We start from the raw sequence: 20,483 nt of genomic DNA, 5'->3' as shown, positions 1-20,483 counted from the left end.
CAAAATTACCTCAACCAGTAGCTGATAAACTAGCACTGATCAAAAGCTTCCATTCAGCGGAGTCTGCCTGGTACACAGTGCATGCTTTCAGTGCCCACAGTAACTACGATTTGTTTTACTGATGAAAACATGTTTCTGATTTGGAAAATTAATTTCAGCTAGCCTCCTTTCACATGGGAAGCAGAACAAGAGTGTAAACTTATCCATGAATTCTAACTTCAAAAATATTTTTGACGTAATATTATCACTAGAAAACAACTCACAGCCATGACACCAAAGCCTCCACAGGCAGGGTTTAACATGCCTACATTCCCGGAGTCCAGCCATGTCATTCATTACTGTTTTCCTTTCCTGATGTGCTCAGTTTACAAGAAAGAAAACTCCTCCCTTTTCTTGCTCAAAAGCCAGTTCAGCAAGCTCAATTTCAGACGTGAATGAAGCTAACTTTTCCTAGTCAGAACCACCTACAAAAGTTCTGCAGGCCAAATCCAGACCTTACCAATATCCATGCAAATTTGTTATTTTTACTGATTGCACAAGATTTCATCCAACTAGAATTCAGTAAAAATAACACTGGTAATACAAACGGGGAGATAACTACATTCCCTTTGTTAGTTTTGCAAAACAAAGCAGATGAAAAAAAAATAATTGAGCCATCTGAATGGAACAGCTCCAGCACACTTTGCACAAGATAAAATCAGAAGTTCTAAACAACAAGGAGCCTCTTTTTACAAAGTTACCTTTGCAGAGTAAAACGGCATTTCGAGGATTTTCATCCTATCTACCAACATCTATGAAACCACTCCACCCCCCAATCTCCTCCAACCAGTGCCCTCTAGAATTAGGCTGGCTGCTGTTTCCAGATAAAACGAGAAAAACCTGACCGAGCATGACACAGCATAAGAAATGTAGCTTATGTGAACTCAGGTGGTATGTACCCAAAATTACACTGTCTAGAGAAAAAGATGCAAAACCTTAGCTGTACTGGACAAGATCCTACCTCTTAGCGAAGCTGCATAAGGACCATTAAAATATGCTTATATATTATCTCCGAAGAGGATTAAACTATATCAATATAACTATCCATCCACAGAGCTTGGTACTATTGTTTTAGTAGAAAATAATCAAAATAGCTTACCAGTGCAAACAGTGTGCAGGACAAACCTAAGGCTACTTCACATTGCAGCTCCGTATTACATATATGCATAATATTTGAGGGCGACAGGAAGGTGCCGTTACCACTGACGGAAAGAATTACTAGTTTCGAAAGCATCCCCTCACTAGTACTTCTCCAAACAGATGAACTTGATCTCAGACGGAACAATGGACAACGCCACTGTTAATATGTTCTCATGTAACAACCGCTGTATATTAATAACAGGTAAGTTTTGCCCCCAATTCCACTCAATTATTTTTCTTAAGTATGTTCTTTACTAATCATCTGCTTAACAAGATATGCCTCAAGTAACAACTGCTTTCTCCATCTTGGGGATATATTAAATGATGGCAGACCACTATATGCCCATCAGTCACATCCATGGCAGTAGGCTGTGATAAGACAAACTAATCCAGTTATTATTGCAGCAACATGAGAAAGACATCAGGCTCATTTAAAAGGAATATTTTATTTACTTACCTGTCTCGATAAGCAGGTAAAGTTATTTTAGTTTCTTTGGATGCGACAGGAGTCCTGGGCCCGTTTTTGGTACTTTGAACAGTCAACTCCTCCATACGAATGAAAACATTAATGTACTTTTTAAAGGACTGAAGGAAAGAAAGAGAGCTGGACAGGGAAAGTAGAGTGGTGAAAACAAAAGAGTTGGCACACAAGCTGGCAGCAATTTAAACTTGATATTCAACGTATCAAAATATTAGTATCAACATCTCAATCATCTAAGTTCTGGTGCTACATGTGTTTATAATATACATGTGTTTATAATATATTTAGATTCAAATAAAAGTAAATAAAGACATTGCTAGATACTAAACAAGTTTTAAAAAAGAAATAGTGTCAGAACAAGATTGCCATGGTCAAAGGAACACCTCTAATATGGGTTATAAACTGCTAGAGCTGAGATTCAAAGGACCATATCAGCAATTTGCCCGTTAGACAGGACACCCTGGCAGCCTCTTACATGGTGAGGACACAGCAGGACTTTGCAGCTAGAACTGGCTTTCCACAAGTTTCACTCTGTAATCCCGTCTGCCGGGTCCCAAATACCAAGATCCAAATCTCAGAATGGAGCCCACAACAAAAAAGCAAGAGTGCCTCCACAGAAATGACTGGAAGGGGCATAGCACAAAAACTCCAGGTGGGGGCTTGACGCAGACTAGAAGAATCTCTACTTTGTGAGAAACATTTAATTCAACACAATGAATTACAAGAGGACAGATTTACAGAATAATAACCATAACAGACTGTTCAAAAAGGAAAATAATTTTCACTGGCTGCAGTACCAGGTAAGGTTCCCCAAAGCAATACCTGGTAGAGCAGCAGCAAAGTACAATTCAGTCTTCTTGCAGTACTCCAAATGAGCAATACCAAAGAATTTTGTATTTTCAAATCTTTCAAGAAAAGAGTTAATACAGTATCAATCACTTTGGCATGGGATATTTTTCAAGGAGCTTAAACCTATTCAGATCACTAAGCTGCACTACTCCCAAAGGCTATTACTTTCCAGGCAATTCCCCTGGTCCCTTGCTGTCACTGCTAATCATTCTTACATGATAAAGGCTCTGGGAGCTACTTTCTTCCCCAAGTTTTGGGGTACCAACAACTTGTACAATTGGTTAGTGGCACAATATTTAATCCACCACTTTATACTGTACTCTCAGCTGAGACATCCACGCATGAATTATGCAATGGATACCCTAAGACTAAAATAATTTTGCAACCTAGTCAACACATTCTCCAAGCTATAAACTCTCATCTTCCTCCCCTCTCCCTATCCTCCCTCCCCAGATAAATCCATTTTTAGCCACAAGTTACCCCAATATGCTCACAGACGTACTAGAAGAGACTGAGGAATCGATCAAGGTACCCATGGTGAAGCCAAATACTTATAAACACATTAAGGCAGGTTTCACATCATTTCATTTTTGGACACAAAATGCTGGTCACTTCACTGCACATGCAAATAAGAAAGATTTAATACTTAATAAAAAGCTTTAGATTCATTTTTAGATATCAATTATAGAAAAATCAACCTTTTTCCTTTCTTGTTTTAAAAGAGGTCAGAACATTACTGCACACAAAAGCAGATGTGTAGACACACCTATTGGAATGGATCCCCTTCCCTCTGCACACACAGAAACAGAGGTCAGGGTTCTTGGCACCAGAAGAGAAAGGAGGAACGTTTCCTCATTGTCAGTCAGAAATGAGTCATCCTTCCATTCTGAGTTGAGAAGGTCCTTCTGACCTGACTTAAACCAAAGCAAAATATACCACAGAGTGGGTATATTTATCTTCAGAACTCTGTTCGGCTATGCTCAGACATACACACAACTCCGTATCAAAAACGTGCACGGCAGTGCATTCAGTGTGGTGCTGGAACTAACTAAAAAAACCAATTGCCATTGATGTAAGACCAATTCCTCAAGTGTAACTTCCCCTACTAATCAAAACCTCAGGTGGAAGAGGCACTGGCAGTTCATCTCTGAGACTACACTTCCAAGACCAATGTGGTCTTTCGAGGAAAAGGAAATTCAGTGACCCGAATTGACACACGGAATGACAATCCACAGCATAAAATGACCTCCCGACAGTCTGGTACAAACAGGTAGCCTACAGCAGAGTAGCCAAGGAGTGAAACAGCATCTCTCTCACTTGTGTTAGAGAGAAAATTGTTTCTATGGGTCATTGTTAAAGGTACTTTAATAGAAAAGCTTAAAAATGTATCACCTATCAGTGACCCACAACGAAAAAAAAAAAAAAAAAAAAAAGGACAGGAAATTTGGTTCCTAGTATTTTCCCTCCCACCATTTTATATTCCTTTATCCCCTCCCACTTTTGCATTCCCGATTACCCTACCCCTTTAGAAAAAGGAAGGGGAGTAGAGTTTAGTCAAGTTCCATCTTCAAAACTACCCAGCAATTAATGAACCATCAGCTTCTCAACATTTCCTGAAGTGTACATCAAAATGCTCATAGGTACGGTTGGATTGTTGGTGCAATTTACTTGGCAGACACTCTTGGCTTTGTAAATAGTTGTGCTGACCCTGCTGATAGGGTTTATACTGGGAATTCTTAGATGGAACTCCCTAGAAGAAAGAGAAAAAAAGACCTTGTAAGTCAGTAAGAACTTTTTATATCTTTATAGCAAGTGAGCCCTTAAAAGAATAAAGCACCATTGCCATAACATATCCATTTCTTTATCTCCTGTTTTTCACCTTCAGCAGACAGTTTATTCTGGTTCTTTGCTGTTGCCAGACCTTTGTAGTAGAAAGGAATGCAAGATATTCACTGTCCAAATAAAGCTACTGTTAGTGATGTGGTAAAACAGGGAAATAGAGAGCGCCCAGATATAAGACGGTGTCTCCCAAAGGCCAAACAGATTTCACATTATAATCAACCTTCCAGCCTGAAGGATTGCTTAACATATATCACTCTTCCTTCTACCTGAAATACAGCTGCCACTCCCTCCAAAGGGGCTTTTCTTTTCTTCTGCTATTCATCCTAAAAATTCCCTTTTTCCCCCTCCACATTCTTGATTCTTGCCTCACAGGCTCTGGAGTGTACATAATGAAGCACCCAGGGTATTGGCTATCCTATTTCAGCAGCAGAACACTAATTGCTTTTCTTAGGCTAAAACTTAAAACGACCAAAAATTAAAATCAGCGAGTTCTGTTTTCATCTCACTGCATGAGCTCCAGTGACGATACATACAGTGCTCCTGGCTAGGGTCACATCAAGGAACACAGCAAGGAAAAACTCTGCTTCGTAGCACAGTGCGCTGTCACTATCTAGTGCAACATATAACATTTAAGGGAATTCCTGTTGGTGTATCCTGACTTGGCCTTATGTATATGCTTTTTTCTGCACTGCTACACAGTAATGATTCATTATTCAGAGCTATTTTGGCTTACAAGACAATAAAAAAAAATTCTGAGCACACCTTTAAAAAGTTCCACCACACAAGTGAAAGTCAGAGGTATACTTGAAAACAAGAAGCAAGCCCTTTGTGATACTTTTAAGGGATGCACAATGTAAAGGCACATTTCTGTGAATCCGGTAGTTACTACTGTTACACTATCTTAAATTTTTCAAATGTTTCCAGATTTTGAATATATACGTTATTCTGTAACTTTCAGTTTATAAATTCCTGCCACATATAAAGTTTTTTAGCAACTTCCCTCTTTTGATGGTCAGGTTGCCTTTTTCTAACAGTCTGCAAATATTATTTTGAAAATTCCACAAACATGCCCTCCTCTAATGTAAACTGCAAGAAAACGTGTACTAAAAATGCAAAAGTGAGAGAGGCAGGGGCAGAAGCTGAGTCCATAAGGTGGCAGTTGTCCTTTCTGCCCACAGTGTCCTCTTGCCTATCATAGGAAGTAATAAATAAATAAATAAATAGGGGGAAAAAATTGACATCGCAAGACAAATACATTTTTAAGAACTGATCCACTTTCAAGACAGAATCCTTCAAGCACTTACATACACATTCTGGTTACACATTTAGACCACCTGACACAGGCATAAGGCCCAGAACACTCCATGACAATGCAAGCACTCACCAGACATCACACACATCAAAATATTTGATTTTTTTTTTCCCAAAAGCATGGCCACTACAGCTTTGAAAGTACATGTTAAAAAGCAAAGATTTGTCAATATATACCAAGATTCCTTCTGAAACATTTCTGCGTTCAATGAAGTACAGTTTAAGGTGAGAAAGGATGCTATCACATTACCTGGACTATACATTCTCCATCTCCTGGTCATGGTCCTGCTCCTCCTCCTCCTCTTCCTCTTCTCCTTCTTCCTCGCCTCCTTCTTTCTCTGAAGGTGCTTCCCCATCTCTTGCTATTTCCTCTACATGGGCAAGCATGTCAGCCATCAGAGCTTCCTCCAGCCTCTTTCGCACCTGCTGCACCAGTTCCTCTTGCTTCCTGCCCCAAATCAACGAACACCGACATCAATCCTCAAAGCTGCCTCTTTCAAGGGAAAGGAATCTTAAATCCCTCATACACGAGGCTGGGCAGACAAGCATGGCTTTGAAAGAGCTCTCTGTAAGAACTGCATTGTAAAAAAATTGCCTGGCATTATACTGTAAGTGAAGATGAAAGAAACACTTTAAAAAGTTGTCCAGTATTTCCTATTACAAGTCCTTAGCATTGACTGCACCATTTTTAATTCTGCCTGAAATTTGCCTAATCTAGCAGCTGACTCAAGACTTTTTTTTTTTTTTTTTAATTCCTAGCACTAATATTAATTCAAACAAGAAAAAGTCAGGCCACCCTGCTCAGATTTCCAGAAATGAGATTGAAGAAAATGAAGTTTCTGACCATTTCAATCTTTTTGCTCATTCTCCTTTTGAGTCACAACCTTAAATTCTACAGCTCCTTTTCTGTCAGTCATAGTAAAGAAGTGATCAACAATCAGCAGCTCATGGGACTCCTATTTCATCTCAGCCACAGGAAATCACAAAGTTATAAACAGACCATTTTTCCTGGTCATTCATATATAAATCAAGCACAAAAAAAAGTTATCCTGTAATTCAAAAAGATTTATCAAACAGTCAAAACAGGCACTACCTTTAAACGCTGTTAATGAATGCAAAGTAGCGTGCTTTCAGATTAGTGTCTTTAGTATATTCAGTTCTCTATCAAGTGCTTAAAGCTGAATTTGACCAGTCTTGATTTAGCAATATAATTAATTACTGAAAGCAAGCTATACCTAAATAAATTGCATCCTTGTTCACTGCCACCGCAGCAGTTGGCGATTTTATTTGGTCCTGTGCTGACACACAGTAAGGTGAAGAGAATCGAAACGCACTGTTCAGGATTTCTCCAATCCCTTCTTTGCTTAGAGGCGCCTTAATCGAGGTTACTCAAATTCAGACACCTTTTTCAATAAAAGCAGACATGAAAAACTGACATGAAAAACAAATATGAACCTGAAACCTCAGAGTAACCATGGTCAAAATAAAAATAATGGGCTTTAAGTACATGCCTGTATGAGAATAGCTTTGTGTAACAATTTTTTTCTACCTTGTTCCAAGACAGTAAGTGATATTTCTAGTTAATACCTAATATCTTCATCTGTCACCATAAATGCTTTGCAAAGTGGCTGTGAGGTATTTAGCCAAACTCCAGGATTCTTCTCTACAGCTGCGGACAGCTGTCCAGTGATAGGCATAGTGCTAGTGTGCAGAGCACTAGCTATAGCAGAGAGAAGGGTTTCATCAGTGCAACCAGGTCCAACCCCTGCAAGTGGGAGGAAAAGCGATAATCAACATTGCACAAGACAAAGAACAGCAAGTCAGGACAACAGGCATTATTTAAATTTTAATTGCAAAGCACATACTGTCATTTAGAAAGGTAACACAACATAAATCTCAGTCCTAAACACTTCTAATAGCACCTGTACAACTCTCTCCAGGGTTATTTAAACCTAGATCAATTCCTCATTCTGTTACGCAAGAAAAACCTAATTGGGAATGGAAGCTGTTTCCATTCTGCTTCTGGAAAATGAACACACACACAAAAAAAAGTCAAGAAGCTTTGCTTCAGTATCTCCTCAGGACAAAGGGCATCGAGACTTCCAGTCACAGTACTAACAGTTCCTGCTGAAGCAGGAATGGTCCACAGCACTGACGAGCACTGGAGAACAAGGAGGTCAAACACAATACCTTCAGATCACCGCTGATTGGTATCAAAATGCCACCCCTGGAGTTAAGGGCAGACTCTGATTACCTTGTAAACCTTTTGGAAGGTCCATTGTTTTCACCAGCTCCTCTGCAATGTCAAAAGCATTCAGTCCACTTAATTTCTTCTCCCAGAAGAGCTGACATCAAAGAAAGTGTTTATTGGCACAAAACAGAAATGGAATTGACAACTACACAAAGCACCTGCTTACTATCTAAAGGGGGAATAACACTGCTGCAGACAATTTTATATTGGATTTACTACAGAAGGGGTCTGCCACGTCTGACAGTAAGGAACAATCCTCATTACCAATCAGTCCTGCAACAACTCTGTCCCGATTTGCTGCCTTGACAGAGACCTTTTCTTCCAGGGACTGGTACTTTCACTGCTTCTGAACTGGAACAGCAAGGCGAGGCTTGCTGGCTTTCATTTAAGTGCACAGAGTGTGGGACAGCCTTTTTTACACTCCTATTACTCTCCTGCTGTGTCACACATACCACAGAAGTTAAGGAACGCAAGAATTGTATCCAAGCTCTTCCCAAGGTAAAGCATTATTTTATTCCTCTCTAGCAGTTTCTCATGAGAACAACCATATCTATCTAGTCCTTTACTGTATTTTGAATCACAGGTTCTCCTCAAGCTTAAGAACACGTGAATGCACGGTGTGGTGGGAAGTCAGATACTTTACCTAGATACACTTTCAACTCTCAATCTACATATATAAGGATGATCAATGAATAGCTGGAGTACCAGTTGTCTGGCAAGAAAGCAATTTTATCTAGGTTTTGAGAAACTAAGAATTTACCCCAAACAGTCCACACATGTCCCCTTTTCATGCCTGTCAAAATCTGAGTGCAACTGAACCCACGTTACTTTTCCAATTACCAGCTCGCAACATGGGGAATGAGTACAGTCACAGCCAAAACACACAGGCTGGATATTCTCTAGCCTATGACTTTCAAATAGGTGAGTTTTAAGCCAGCGCATGATGGGACTTAGCATTGCTTTCAAATTTTGAAGAAACTTCTGGAGTCTGCTGACCAGAGGTTAATATAAACTGCAGTCCGGTAAAATACTTTAAAGCTGTAATTTAACAGACTCTTAGATGTATATTGCAGAGAAAGACACAAGAAAGAGCAAGTTTGCTCTATTCTACCATACATAACAGAAAATGAAATATATAAACCAATACGTGTATACATATTATATATACAGTACATTTATTTTTTTATATATACACACCTATATACATAAAAACCTCTAAAGGACCTCAGAAAACAGACTCCAATGTTGTCATAAAAAAGAAAAAGGATTACATAAGAAAAGCACAAGCAGAGTCTAGGAAGCTGCATTACAACAAGTAGTAACATGAGCAGCAAAACTACACAGGTCAGATTACAACATCTTTGTGTACTGGGGCTGATCTCTGCTGTCTAATAGATTGCATTCACACATCAATCTGCACTCACATATCAATCTCTTCCACAAGAGGGATACAAATCTTTATCCAGCTCAGAGTTTTGCATACCAATGTCATATCTTTGGCGTCCTCTTTTATCGTCTTAACTAGCCAAGGGGTTTAGAAGAACTGCAACAACACTATGAACACACATGCTCTACTTCCTTAGAAAACCATGCTAAAACCCTAGCAACCTGTTTAAAAAAAAAAAAAACAAACAAAAAAAAACCCCAAAACCCCACAACAAACCAACTACCAAAACAAACTACCCAACTCCATTTCAAATAGAACCTCTCTCACACTTCAGAAAGGTAGTTTTTAAGTTTGCAGAAAAGGCTTTAATTGTAAAAGATGGGTAGTTTTTAGGGTATTTTTAAATTTTATTGAAATCACTTTGCCTCTTGGAATTATGTATTTTAATTCCACCAGACTTGCAAGAGTTTAAAATGTACTGATAATTGATACTGATGACAGCATCTGAACAGACTAATAAAGCTGAACATCTAGTTTCCAAAAGTTATAAAGATGGACTCACTACACAAAAGGATTCACAGAATCCCTGGTGTGAGCTCTGCAGAGGAAACAGGCTGTCAGCTCTAGGTAATATTAATGAAATGAGAATGCCTTCCAAAGGCTGCTTTGAACAGGTACATCTTATTCTACCAGTGCCCAACTTCAAAGCCACACTTGTCCTAAGCATACTTTTTGCATCCTTTCACTAGATGAAATTAAACTGAAAGATTTCCTTTAATTTTGGCGTATTCTCTTTTTGCAAATACACAGTATGATAAGAAAAACAGTTTGATTTTGTAGTAATAATGACATTCCATGTGAATTTATTACCTTATTCATACAGGTAGAGTTAACTACTACTGACACACGCATCTGAAAAAAAGGCCCATGCAGGGGGTACAATCCTTTGCACCACATCACAAACACATTGTATGTGGTCTGTACAGGAACAGGGATTTCTTGAAACACAGAATTCTGATACAATTGGAACATTTGACAGTGATTCTAATCACAATGCAAATGTCCCCTGAAGTGGTTACCACGTCTGTCTAAATTTGTAGGTAATACTTAATTTCAGCATTAAGGAAATTAAGGCTTAACTACAGCAGAATTGTAATCTAAACAAAGGTTGGAGTTTAGTTATAAAACACAGTGCAGACAGCATATTAACTGTATATTGGAAATGGGTTTTGTTCTGATTTTAAAAGCTGGCAGCACTCTAAGTTATTGTTTCTGAAATATCAGAGACTTCAAATTGCCATGGACTATTTGTTCAGCATCACAAAGTTAAAGTGGTTTATTCTGGGACACTTCCAGCAGCAAAACCAGGATTTTCTTAGTTCTGGAGAAGCAGCTACTAAGCTGCAAGCCTTACCTGCCGGGGCTGGTCCACAGCTTTCTGAGGATCACTCTTCACCTTATTGCTGGGATGGTTTGTGATTTTTGTGACAGGTTGTTTGAATATGGAGGCTGTCTGTCTGACAGGCAGTGCTGTGTTCAAATCAGGCTTGCCCTAAAAATTTCAAACAAAAGGAGGGGAAAAGCCCACAAAAATATTTTCAATTTGCTAAAATGCTACTACAGCCATGAATATGTACAGCAGGGAAAAGAAGAGTTCATGGACTTGAAAACTTGTCTGATCTCAAGCTATATGAGTTAGACTGCTAAAAATGCATAACTACCTTCAAATCTTGCCTTAGACCTGTCAAAATTAAACAAAGTTTTCCACTCTTTCACATTCTACTTAACATACTAGCCTCCTCTCATTCTAGTTTATACACATTGGTTTTATGCCAATTTTGACAGAATTTAGGAGCCGGAATACTGAGTTTGCACTTTGAAAAGTCATTTGTAGATCACTAAAACAGAAGACTGACACAACATTTGTAATAATTAGAAAAATTATGAAGTGGGATTTATAGACCATTTTGTGAATCCAGAAACCATTCTAAACCTTTCTGTTTCAATTCAGTTGTGGACACCAATAAACAAATCAATACAGCTGGAACCTTAATCACTTTTTTTACCTTCAGTTCTTAACAAAACTTAGTTTTTAAACGGAGCTCATAACAAACAAGTTTTCACTACATGACTGCGTTTTATGTTAGTGGAAACATAGGAAGACCATTCCTCGTTCCCGAGATCTAACATGCAAGTCTTGAAATGGCTGTAGGACATACTTTGTTCTTGAGGATGCAGACACTCCATCTGCTTAACATATTTATTCATGAGATGTAGAAAAGATGTATTCAGGACAAATATCATTCTGAACCATCTGTATGCTAATCCATTTATAAGCCAATGATAACTATATGTACATTTATTGAAAGGTTTGGGCAGAATTTTTAGCCTATGAGATGTGTGTTAGCTGCTGGTCTCTGCAGCAAGGCATGTTTCTTTTAAAATATCACCATAGCACCTAGCGCTGTAAGTAAATGTTCCAATCACTCTGATGATGGTGATTCTTGAGTGGTTGACATATTTAGAAAACAAGCATTATGCTATTTTCCACATTTAATGTTTAGGTGCATAGACATAAGCTTCTGGGTTCTGCAAAGGTTTTAGCATCTGATAAAGATACTTAGAATGACACGAGCCAATCTGTCCAGACAGGCAGTATACCAACGTCACTGTAATCTTGACTAAACCTTAACAATCAAAATTACCAGGTGCCAAACACAGACTCTTTTATTTTGTTCTACAAATAGGCCTTGCCATCCTCTTGCCTCTTCAGCTTTTTGCCCGAAATGCATCCCCTCCTTAGATCAAATTCAAAGCCGAGATACCAGCATGGCCTACGGATAGCTCCATAGAGTCGCTTGCTCGCAGGAGGCTGCGTTACCTCATCCCTGCTGCCCCAGGCCACTCTTCCCTCCTCTCCCAAACCAAATGCCAGAGCAGAGCAGAGCTGCTGCAGTCACAGGAGTCAGCTGGAGAGTCAGGGGTCTGGAAGAGATCGCACTGGAGAAGGCAATCTCACACTCCAGGGAGGGGAAGAGAAAAAGATGCCAGCCCTCCCTCCAGCCCTTCTGTACAGAAGATTTAGCAGTACCGCAATATTCTTCCATGGTATCAGCACCCTGGAAGAATCAGTGAATTGCAGTATTTGTCCAACACCCCATAACAGAGATGTTATCATCTACAACTCCACTTTCACACATTAATTACAGAATGCTTAATTTTCACGCTATCACAGATACGGTTCTGAGAGGCAGTCTGGCCAGTACAATAGCAGACAGAAAGGGGAAAGCTGCCACTGCATCTTAGTCTTACTTTGGCTTGGTTGGAACAGTCATAGCGCATCCTCTGTCTGTTCTTGTTCATTTTATTCATCAACATTTTTCCTGTGCGGAAGTCAAAAGTGCTCAGGTCCATCGAGCTCCCCAGGTAGCGTGCCAGCTGGGGCTTGCTTCGGAACTTTTTACCACTTGGGCTGAAAAAACACAGAAAAGAAACAAGGAGGGAAATTAAAACCCTCTGGACTTCAATACCAGTGCTCACTGCAGCTCAGGAGAGGCTATTTTTATTTCCTTCATGAAAAACAACGTGTGCTGAACTTCCAAGAATGAAGCTCACATTAAACTCTAAATGGATATTATTGCTTTCATATTAACTCCTTCTTATGATTGCTGTGGAAGAGACATGAAGTGCAAACCACGTTTTTACGTTTTTATACGTAAAAAGGAACATTCAGACCAGGCATAAATGAACATAGCATAATTCACCCAATAACCAACATGGAAGATATCAGCACAGATGTACTTATCACTCAGTGGTCTCAAATAATAAATGCCCATTTTCAAGCATAATTTCTTCTCCCAGGAGTGTTACATTTGACTAGCACCACAAACATCTCCTCGGACTCCTTTTCCACCCCCTTGAATAGCACATTCTGGTTTGATTACAAGTCTTTGGTAGCATTCTGAACACTTAACTTCAGGATTACATAGTAGCAAGGAGAAAGAACAGAAGTTAAGGGCTGACAAGCTGCAAAGCAAAGGTTTACAAAGCTTTACTGATGCAAAGATAAAGTTCAAAACCTTGGAAAACTTTCCATTAATGGCAAAACAGAAGAGAGATTCTTTTTAAACACCTGGTTTCACATGAAAGACTACAACCTGGCAAGCAGGCACAACTTACTCCAACTCCTTGTTGGTTTTTTTTCTTTTTTTTTAATACTATAGCATAACCTTTTGCACTACTACAAAAAGCAATGCTAGGCAAGCTCTTTTATTTTTTTATGCATAAAGCAAAAATAAGTCAAAGTGTTACGAATGCAGTGTAGAACTATACAGACAATAACCACAAAGTATTCTTCACGTTCTCATTTAGCATAATAACACCACCTCTATTCCCTTCATTTCTCTTATTTCTGGTTTTCTGCATCTTGCAACTTGCATATTCAATCTTAGTACCCATCTAGTAGAAGCTCACTCCACATACATCTATCATACTAAACACACGTTAGTTGGGTGAAAGGCATTTTAAGACCAAAAATGCCAGTTACCACCCCACCCCTATTTATCTATTTTCTTCTTTTAAAGAGCAGTTAGTAGTGTTAGAATATTTTTTTCAGCCATAGTGCATGGAAGCAGGCTGATCTCCTCCCTAGCCTAAAAATACCCTCTGCTCTCGATGTACCAAGGATCTCATTTAGCAGATGTACGGTCACATCCCAGTGAGACCTCACTAATGGGGTGCCCATTGTACATGGTGGTGGCACCCTTGAGTTCAACAACTCAGTCCAGAGCAACCTCACAATATCGAAGCATTGAACTTCAGATGACCAGAAGCAGTACCTACATATTAGAGCCCCTGTTTTTTCTACTGAGGAGAGAAATGGTATCAATGAAACTTATACCTGCTGGAGACAAATCAACACCAATGATGTTCAAATGCTTTCTGAGGACAGTTGGAGCTCTGTCATTAAGGTTTTCTTCTGTTATTCCTTAAGCCAGAAATGCAGGCTACTTGTTGCAAGGTTTCTACTTGAAGGCCAAGAATAACTTGAAATAATAAAGTTGTCACAGGATGAGAGGAAAGAAGTACTACTAACTATTTCAGCAGCATAGACCCCACTACCACAGTGGTGGTGGTCGCAGTGGTAAGATACTAACAACCTCTCTAGAGTCTTCTCAAAGAAAAAAAGCTCAAAGGAAAAAGCCTCTTTTCAACACATTATCTGCTTGCCTGAAACCTTTATTAGGGGAAGGGTCTGAAAAAACAGCATTAAGGGTAGAATTTCTAGTATGGGACAGTGGCAAACCAATTAGTCCAAGTCAGACTCTGTATACAAAAAAAAAAGATTAAAAAACCAGAAAGAGCCAAAGTATTAAAAGCTCTCCAAAAAACTGAGAGACAAGGTTAATATGAATTATACTAAACTGAAATCTAAAAAAGTCTCTCAAAGGACTTATGACCAAAAGGTTGTGGTCATCCCCCGCACAGCATCTGCTTAGCAAGCTCCTGGCCCCGATTGCTCCCAAGCTGCTTATCTTGACCCGTTATCTACTCCCTGCCACCACCACTGCTCAAGCATGAAAGCTTTCATGCAAATGCACAGTTAACCAGATGGGAAAAATAATCCATCTTTAGAGGGCAGGGAGAAGAGGAGGAAACACTTTATCACTGATTATTCCTCAGTTGGAGCAGTTCACTACGGAGCTGCACAAACACTCGGGCCAGAAGATGACACAGAGAGTAGGAACAAGCAGATAGGAACAGAGACTGGGTCCAGACTCAAATTTGAAACCACTTTTTAAAAATATAAAAGGGAGTTATATGCCTCAATCCAGAAAGAATAACCAACTCCAGCAGCTTGTAGGCCAGAGCCATCGCTGCCATCAGCAAAGCCAAGGAGAGAAACTCTTACTATATGAAGAATACGACACTGCTTCCTCTTCCAAGATCCGCAGCTCCAATTTACAGTTTGGTGTCCTAGTAATTTTAAAAATAATACATTACAGTGAATTGTGCACTTAGAAGTGCAGCATAACTTCCAGAACAACAGAGCCCAATATACTCAGAGACAGTATTTTAAATGAACACAGCCCTTCAGCTTTTTTGTTTAGTATGTGTTCTAGTAATTTTGCAATGGATCTGAAAAGCTGCTCAAAGTCCACATATGTCTAAAAAAACCCACCTGAAATGACTCAGAGTCCTGTCTCTTCCTGGGGAAGCTTGGCCCAAAGGAAAAGCACTGAAATGTTCAGAAGAAAAACTTTTATTCTGATTATGTCTTGAAAAAGGCAATACCATACCAAGCTTCTCCGAACAATGGCAGACCGGGAAACAAAGCTACAACTCAAAGCTGACAGTAAACTTGCTCAGTAAACACAAACAGAAAGGAGGTGGCTGGTGTGTTCTGGAGCTCCTGGGGTCCCTCTGGCAGGAGCACGCTTGGCAGGACGCAGCCATTGAGGGCACCTACAGACACCTGAGAGGATCAAAGGAGGGGGTGGGGGGGAGGCAGCCAAAAAACCCACAAAACTTGAGCAGCAGGATTGCTTGCTGCACATCACAAGGCACAGAAACAGTAAACCAGCATTTATGGATTCTGAACATCGTTAAAATGCTTGGGTGCCCTTTAAATGTCACAACATACGAAATTTACCTCCTTCCACTCCAGAGCAAAAGCTTTGCTCTGCACTCCTGTTTTTGATAGACAAAGATTTTGAAGAGACCCAGAAGAGAGACATCTTGGTACAAAGCTGCAAAACCCAACCTCTTCTAAACACTGCAGGCACCAATACTGTGAGCGCGCTGTACTTGGTTCCTGAATTAAGGTCTTTCACACTTCACCATGTTACGAAAAGCAAGGCAACTGCAAAGTTGCAAACGATTTTACATGCTCGTCCATCAAAAGCTCCAACACATTATCTGCTTGCGCAGCCTGCCTCGGCACTAACAAAACGGACCCGAAGAGGACCAAGGGGTGGTATGCCCAAACCCAAGCCACCCTCATTTGTTATTCACAGACTTTTTGGGTGCGGATTAAGCTGAATGCGTGGCACGCTATTGAAGGGCCAGGCGCTGCCAGGTGCCCGCTGGTCTCCATGTGCAGCTCACCCTTTGTTTCCTGTCTTATATTCTTAAGGAGAGACCGACTGCAAGCCCAGGCCCTCTCCCCTCCTCCTTCATTACACAAGTCTCCTCCCCTCCGCTCTCCCCATTTAGCCTACGCAGGATCTGCACAACTTGGAAAGCAAAGGACAAAAGACAAAAAAACCCTGAACAAACCCAGACATCGCCTGCCTTTTAAAGAAATGGAGAGAGGAATAACCTACGTAAAAAGGGTGATCAATAGCATACGCCCAAAGCCACATTTCCTTGGTGGAGGGGTGACGGGTATAATTGAAAATGTTTTTCCTTCTCTGTTTCAATCATGCTTCCTCCTGCACGGAGCTGGCGAGTCACAGCCCACCCCAGCCTCCTTCCACTGCACTCCTCTCCCCAGCTCTGCTCCAGACAAAGCCCGGTGCTGGGGCCCTTTGGGTGCCGTATGCCCCCCGACAGTGCTTCCTAGGGAGAGATGCGTACCTGGGGACACCTCACACACTGCCACCGTTCGTTCCCCTCTCTCGCAGCATCTTCACGTTATCGCTGGCTGCAGCATCTGCATCAACTCCTGCCTCGGTGGTCCCACACTCCAACAACTTGATTATCCCAGGACGGGCTAGCATAGACATACCCGCAGCTTTCACCAGCGCACATAAAATAGCACTGGTGTGAACAAGCAAGACCGGGTGACTCCTCCAGCTGCCATAACCCACCCCACGTCTTCACACATCCACGAAATGGCATCTCCCCGTCCCTCCGTAAACGGGTGCCCTCAGCTCTGCACGGAGCAGCCCTGGGGAATCGAGCTGTCCCGTGCAGTATTTACGGGCACATGGAGGCCCCGCACTGCTGCGTGTAAGGGATGCTCCCTGCCCCGCAGGGCAACAGGGTTGTCTCTCTTCAGTAACTTGGGCTCTGACCACACAAAAAAAACCCAACCTCAAAACAAAGAACTTTGATACATGCAAAATCTCTCTCATTTCCAGAAGCACCCCACACCTAAACAAGAACCCAAGTGGCAGTCTCATAACACAGGAATGAGCCCAAATATAACCAGCCATTTTTATAAGGCTTATCTCAAACATCATGAGAGCTTCCCTGGGCGAACTGTGGGTAAAAATGAACAACTGAGAAAGAGCAAAGTACAGTCTCAGTAAAAGCATTGTCCTCCACAACCTTTTTGGGGGAAAAAAAAAAAAGTATACAGACCAAAATATACTTGGGCGGGTGTTAAAAATCTTTTCTTCAGCTTTTTACATAGGTAAGAAATTCACAACAAAATAAGCTTCACCCAAGAGTTCTGTTAAATTTTCCAGAGCAGCGATGTCAACAACTCCTCGAAGCAGAGACGAGCAGTGACCCCAAACTTCTCAGACACTTGGTCATCAAACCTTCAGCAGAAAAATACTATGAAGAAAAGCCACACAAAGCAGCACTAAATTCTCCTTCCCCTAGGTGAGAACACTGAGTTTGAAGAGAACCTTTGTAGCCAAAACTCTCTCAAAGACAACCCACCACTTTCACAAAATCCCTGACACGCTTCCCTTCCTGAAATCCTGCACCTTTCCTGCTCGCTCCGAATTTGGCCCACAAGCCCCACTACATCAGCTAGACACCCTCTTGGGTTTCCCAACTCTTAAGCCACAGGCAGATGAGATAATGCACTCCAGTTCAAAAAGTTCTGCACAATCAACAGCTGGTAAGCGACTGAGGTTATAGGACTGTTTCTAAAAATCTGCCCAGGGACTTACACCTCAAGGAGGGTTTAATTTCCAGCCAGCAACCGGCTCGCACAGACTCACATCTCACGGGCTGAACATACTCCGCACAACCCATTTGTCTTGTTGCCCAAAGCAGAACTCATATTCAACAGAAACCTTCATGCAGAAAGCTTGTGCTGCCAGTGCTTAGGGTTACAAAAGGAAACCTCCAATAGAAAGCACAGTAGCCCTAAACAACAGTTCGCAAAAGCAGTAACTGCCACCCCACCACTGATCACCTCGGCTCAGCATTAATTCTCAAGGCTGGTTATTGCACATGAGAGTGCTCGTTTCCAAACCACGCATGCAATTTTCCACAAACGCTTACTGCATCTGTACCTTCAGGGTAGCTGGACAAAAAAAATCATCCAGGTAAACAACAGGCAGAAATAGCAGAGGTATTAATAAATTGCCACACACGTATTTTCCACTCTGAGGTAATGCAAAATGCAACAGCAACCAAAAATTAGTGCAGCAGGGCCCTATTATACCTTTGATCTCTGTCCAAATTGATATAGAGGGAAAATCCATTATAACTTGGGAATAAAAATAGGATACTTCTCCTCTCTCCCCCTCTATTTTAAGTTCAGCTCTGAGACTGCAACTTTACAAATAAAATAAGTTCTTGGAAAAACAAGGATCTTTTAAGCTTTTCAGCTGCACCTCCTCTAGCTGCTGCCCGTGATCTTTTCTTCTCCCCACAGACTCCAAGCTGCAGCAGTGGAGCTGGCACTTCCAGCTTCGTGCTCTCAAGGATGGTATTTGCTGGTTCACCTAAAACCTAGCACAGCATGCTTTTTTTCACAGCCATAATCTGATTTAAAAAACGAAACCTAACACATGCAGAAATTGATCGCATACATTTTGCGGACTAGAAAGGCCAGATAAGGACACCTGGATAACTTCTGCTACGCTCTTCCAGCTCCCGATGGACCTAAGTTTCACACATCAGCTTGCCGGTGCACTCAGGCTGCCTCTTATGGGTGCAGGAAGGATCCATATGGCCCACCTACAGCCATATGAGACATACATTGATATTAATAGAAATCCTCCAGGCAGAGCAAGCATCTCCCCGGCCATATGCTTCCCCCAGCAGCAATACTCACAGGTAACACATCCTGAGCCCTGCCCCTGCACTCTCATCTATCGCAGCAGCCGTCACCGCAGGCTGGCCAAAGCTGCTTTCTTCACCCTACCCCAAATTCCTTAATATACAGAAAAAACAGCAGATACGAGCCCTAAGGCGGCAGGCAACCACTCCCACCGATACCCTGGCTACTTCGCAAACACCTTATTTATTTGACATTAAAAAAAAGTAACTGTATTTCCTAGGCATCAGCCACTCTGAACAGACGAGGGGGGGGGTCCCGAAAGGCCACTGCCCCCTTCCACGGTGCTCATCACCTCACGGCAGGTCGCTGACAGCAAGGTGGGGTGCTGGCAGAGACACACACCCCCCCCCCCGAGACCCAACGCACGCCCCTACGGTACCTATTGGTACAGGTGCCCGGGCCACCCGCTACCTATAGCCCTGCCGGCCCCCACGGCACGGCCACCCGTAGCGACAGACGGGGCCGGCGCCTTCCCCGGTGCCCCGGCCTCCCACCGGGCGGCCGTCTCCTCCCGGCACCCCACCGCAAGGAAGCGCGGCCCAAGCCGCCCACCGGGCCCGAGACCCCCCCCCCCAACCCCGCACCCCGGGTCCGAGCCAGAGGCGCCGCGGCCCGGCTGAGCGCTCCCACCTCTTCCGCTCCATGGCGGCCCGGCCCGGCCCGCGGCCGCTCCCTCCTGCCTCCGGCCGCCGCCGCCGCCGCCTCCCGCCGGCTCTTCCCGGCCGCCGCGCTCTCCTCCCGCCGGCGGCTGCTCCGCGCTCCGGACGCTCCCGCCGCCGCCCCCCCCCCCCCCCAACCCACCCCCCCCCGCCCCGGGAGGCGGCGCCGCGGCCGCGGCTCGTCCCGCTCCCGCCCGCCGCCCTCCCCCGAGCGCGGCCTCCGCCGCCGCGGGCGCCCGCCGGGCCCTGGCGCCGTTCCGCGCTCCGCCGCGCCGCGGCCCTCCCGCCTCCTCCACGCCGAAGGCGGCCGCTCCGCTCCGCCCGCCCCCGCGGTTCCGCTCCCGCCCCTTCCACCGCGCCCGCCTCCCGCCGCGGCTGGATCCCTCCGCCCGCGCACGCCGCGGGGATATAGTCCCTCCCCGCCTCCCTGCTCGGCGGGAAGCCGGCTCCGCCGTCCTCCTCCCCCCCCCCCGGCCCGGCCTTACCCCAGCGCCGGGCGCCGCGGCCCCCCCCGGTGTCCCGGCAGCGCCGCTTTGGGCATCTTCCCCCGCGCC

General features: G+C 43.0%; 1 protein-coding gene and 1 long non-coding RNA gene across 5 annotated transcripts; both read right to left on the bottom strand.

The window, feature by feature from the left end:
- Positions 1–2,343: 2,343 nt before the first annotated feature.
- On the bottom strand, positions 2,344–20,483 carry MBD3 (methyl-CpG binding domain protein 3). 4 transcript variants are annotated; one of them, XM_052801179.1, is made up of 8 exons: positions 20,415–20,483; positions 15,482–15,538; positions 12,613–12,772; positions 10,715–10,852; positions 7,917–8,007; positions 7,250–7,427; positions 5,913–6,110; positions 2,344–4,259 (listed from the first exon to the last, which is right to left on the bottom strand). In XM_052801179.1, exons 1-7 carry the CDS (start codon positions 20,468–20,470, stop codon positions 5,918–5,920), a joined length of 873 nt encoding a protein of 290 aa, XP_052657139.1. In that variant the 5' UTR covers positions 20,471–20,483; the 3' UTR covers positions 2,344–4,259; positions 5,913–5,917. The 4 variants fall into 4 exon arrangements, with proteins under 4 accessions (XP_052657139.1, XP_052657140.1, XP_052657143.1 ...); XM_052801180.1 differs by lacking the exon at positions 20,415–20,483 and adding an exon at positions 19,901–20,043; XM_052801183.1 differs by lacking the exon at positions 20,415–20,483 and adding an exon at positions 15,212–15,276 and having other exon boundaries at positions 15,482–15,512.
- LOC128147929 (uncharacterized) lies at positions 16,817–19,700 on the bottom strand. The gene is made up of 2 exons (XR_008237136.1): positions 19,265–19,700; positions 16,817–19,167 (listed from the first exon to the last, which is right to left on the bottom strand). It is a non-coding gene; the product is annotated as an uncharacterized LOC128147929 (long non-coding RNA).

The sequence above is a fragment of the Harpia harpyja genome, chromosome 11 (genome assembly GCF_026419915.1).
Source record: "Harpia harpyja isolate bHarHar1 chromosome 11, bHarHar1 primary haplotype, whole genome shotgun sequence".
NCBI lineage: Eukaryota > Metazoa > Chordata > Aves > Accipitriformes > Accipitridae > Harpia > Harpia harpyja.
This window is presented reverse-complemented; position numbering and strand designations above follow the sequence as displayed.

What these genes read in the sequence shown, in the direction of transcription:
- MBD3 (XM_052801179.1), bottom strand. Translation starts at nt 20,470, where the DNA reads ATGCCCAAAGCGGCGCTGCCGGGACACCGGGGGGGGCCGCGGCGCCCG. An exon ending in CCGCGGCGCCCGGCGCTGGG is followed by an intron (nt 15,539 to 20,414) that starts GTAAGGCCGGGC and finishes TGAACATTTCAG; the next exon opens with TGCTTTTCCTTTGGGCCAAG. An exon ending in AGGACTCTGAGTCATTTCAG is followed by an intron (nt 12,773 to 15,481) that starts GTGGGTTTTTTT and finishes GTGTTTTTTCAG; the next exon opens with CCCAAGTGGTAAAAAGTTCC.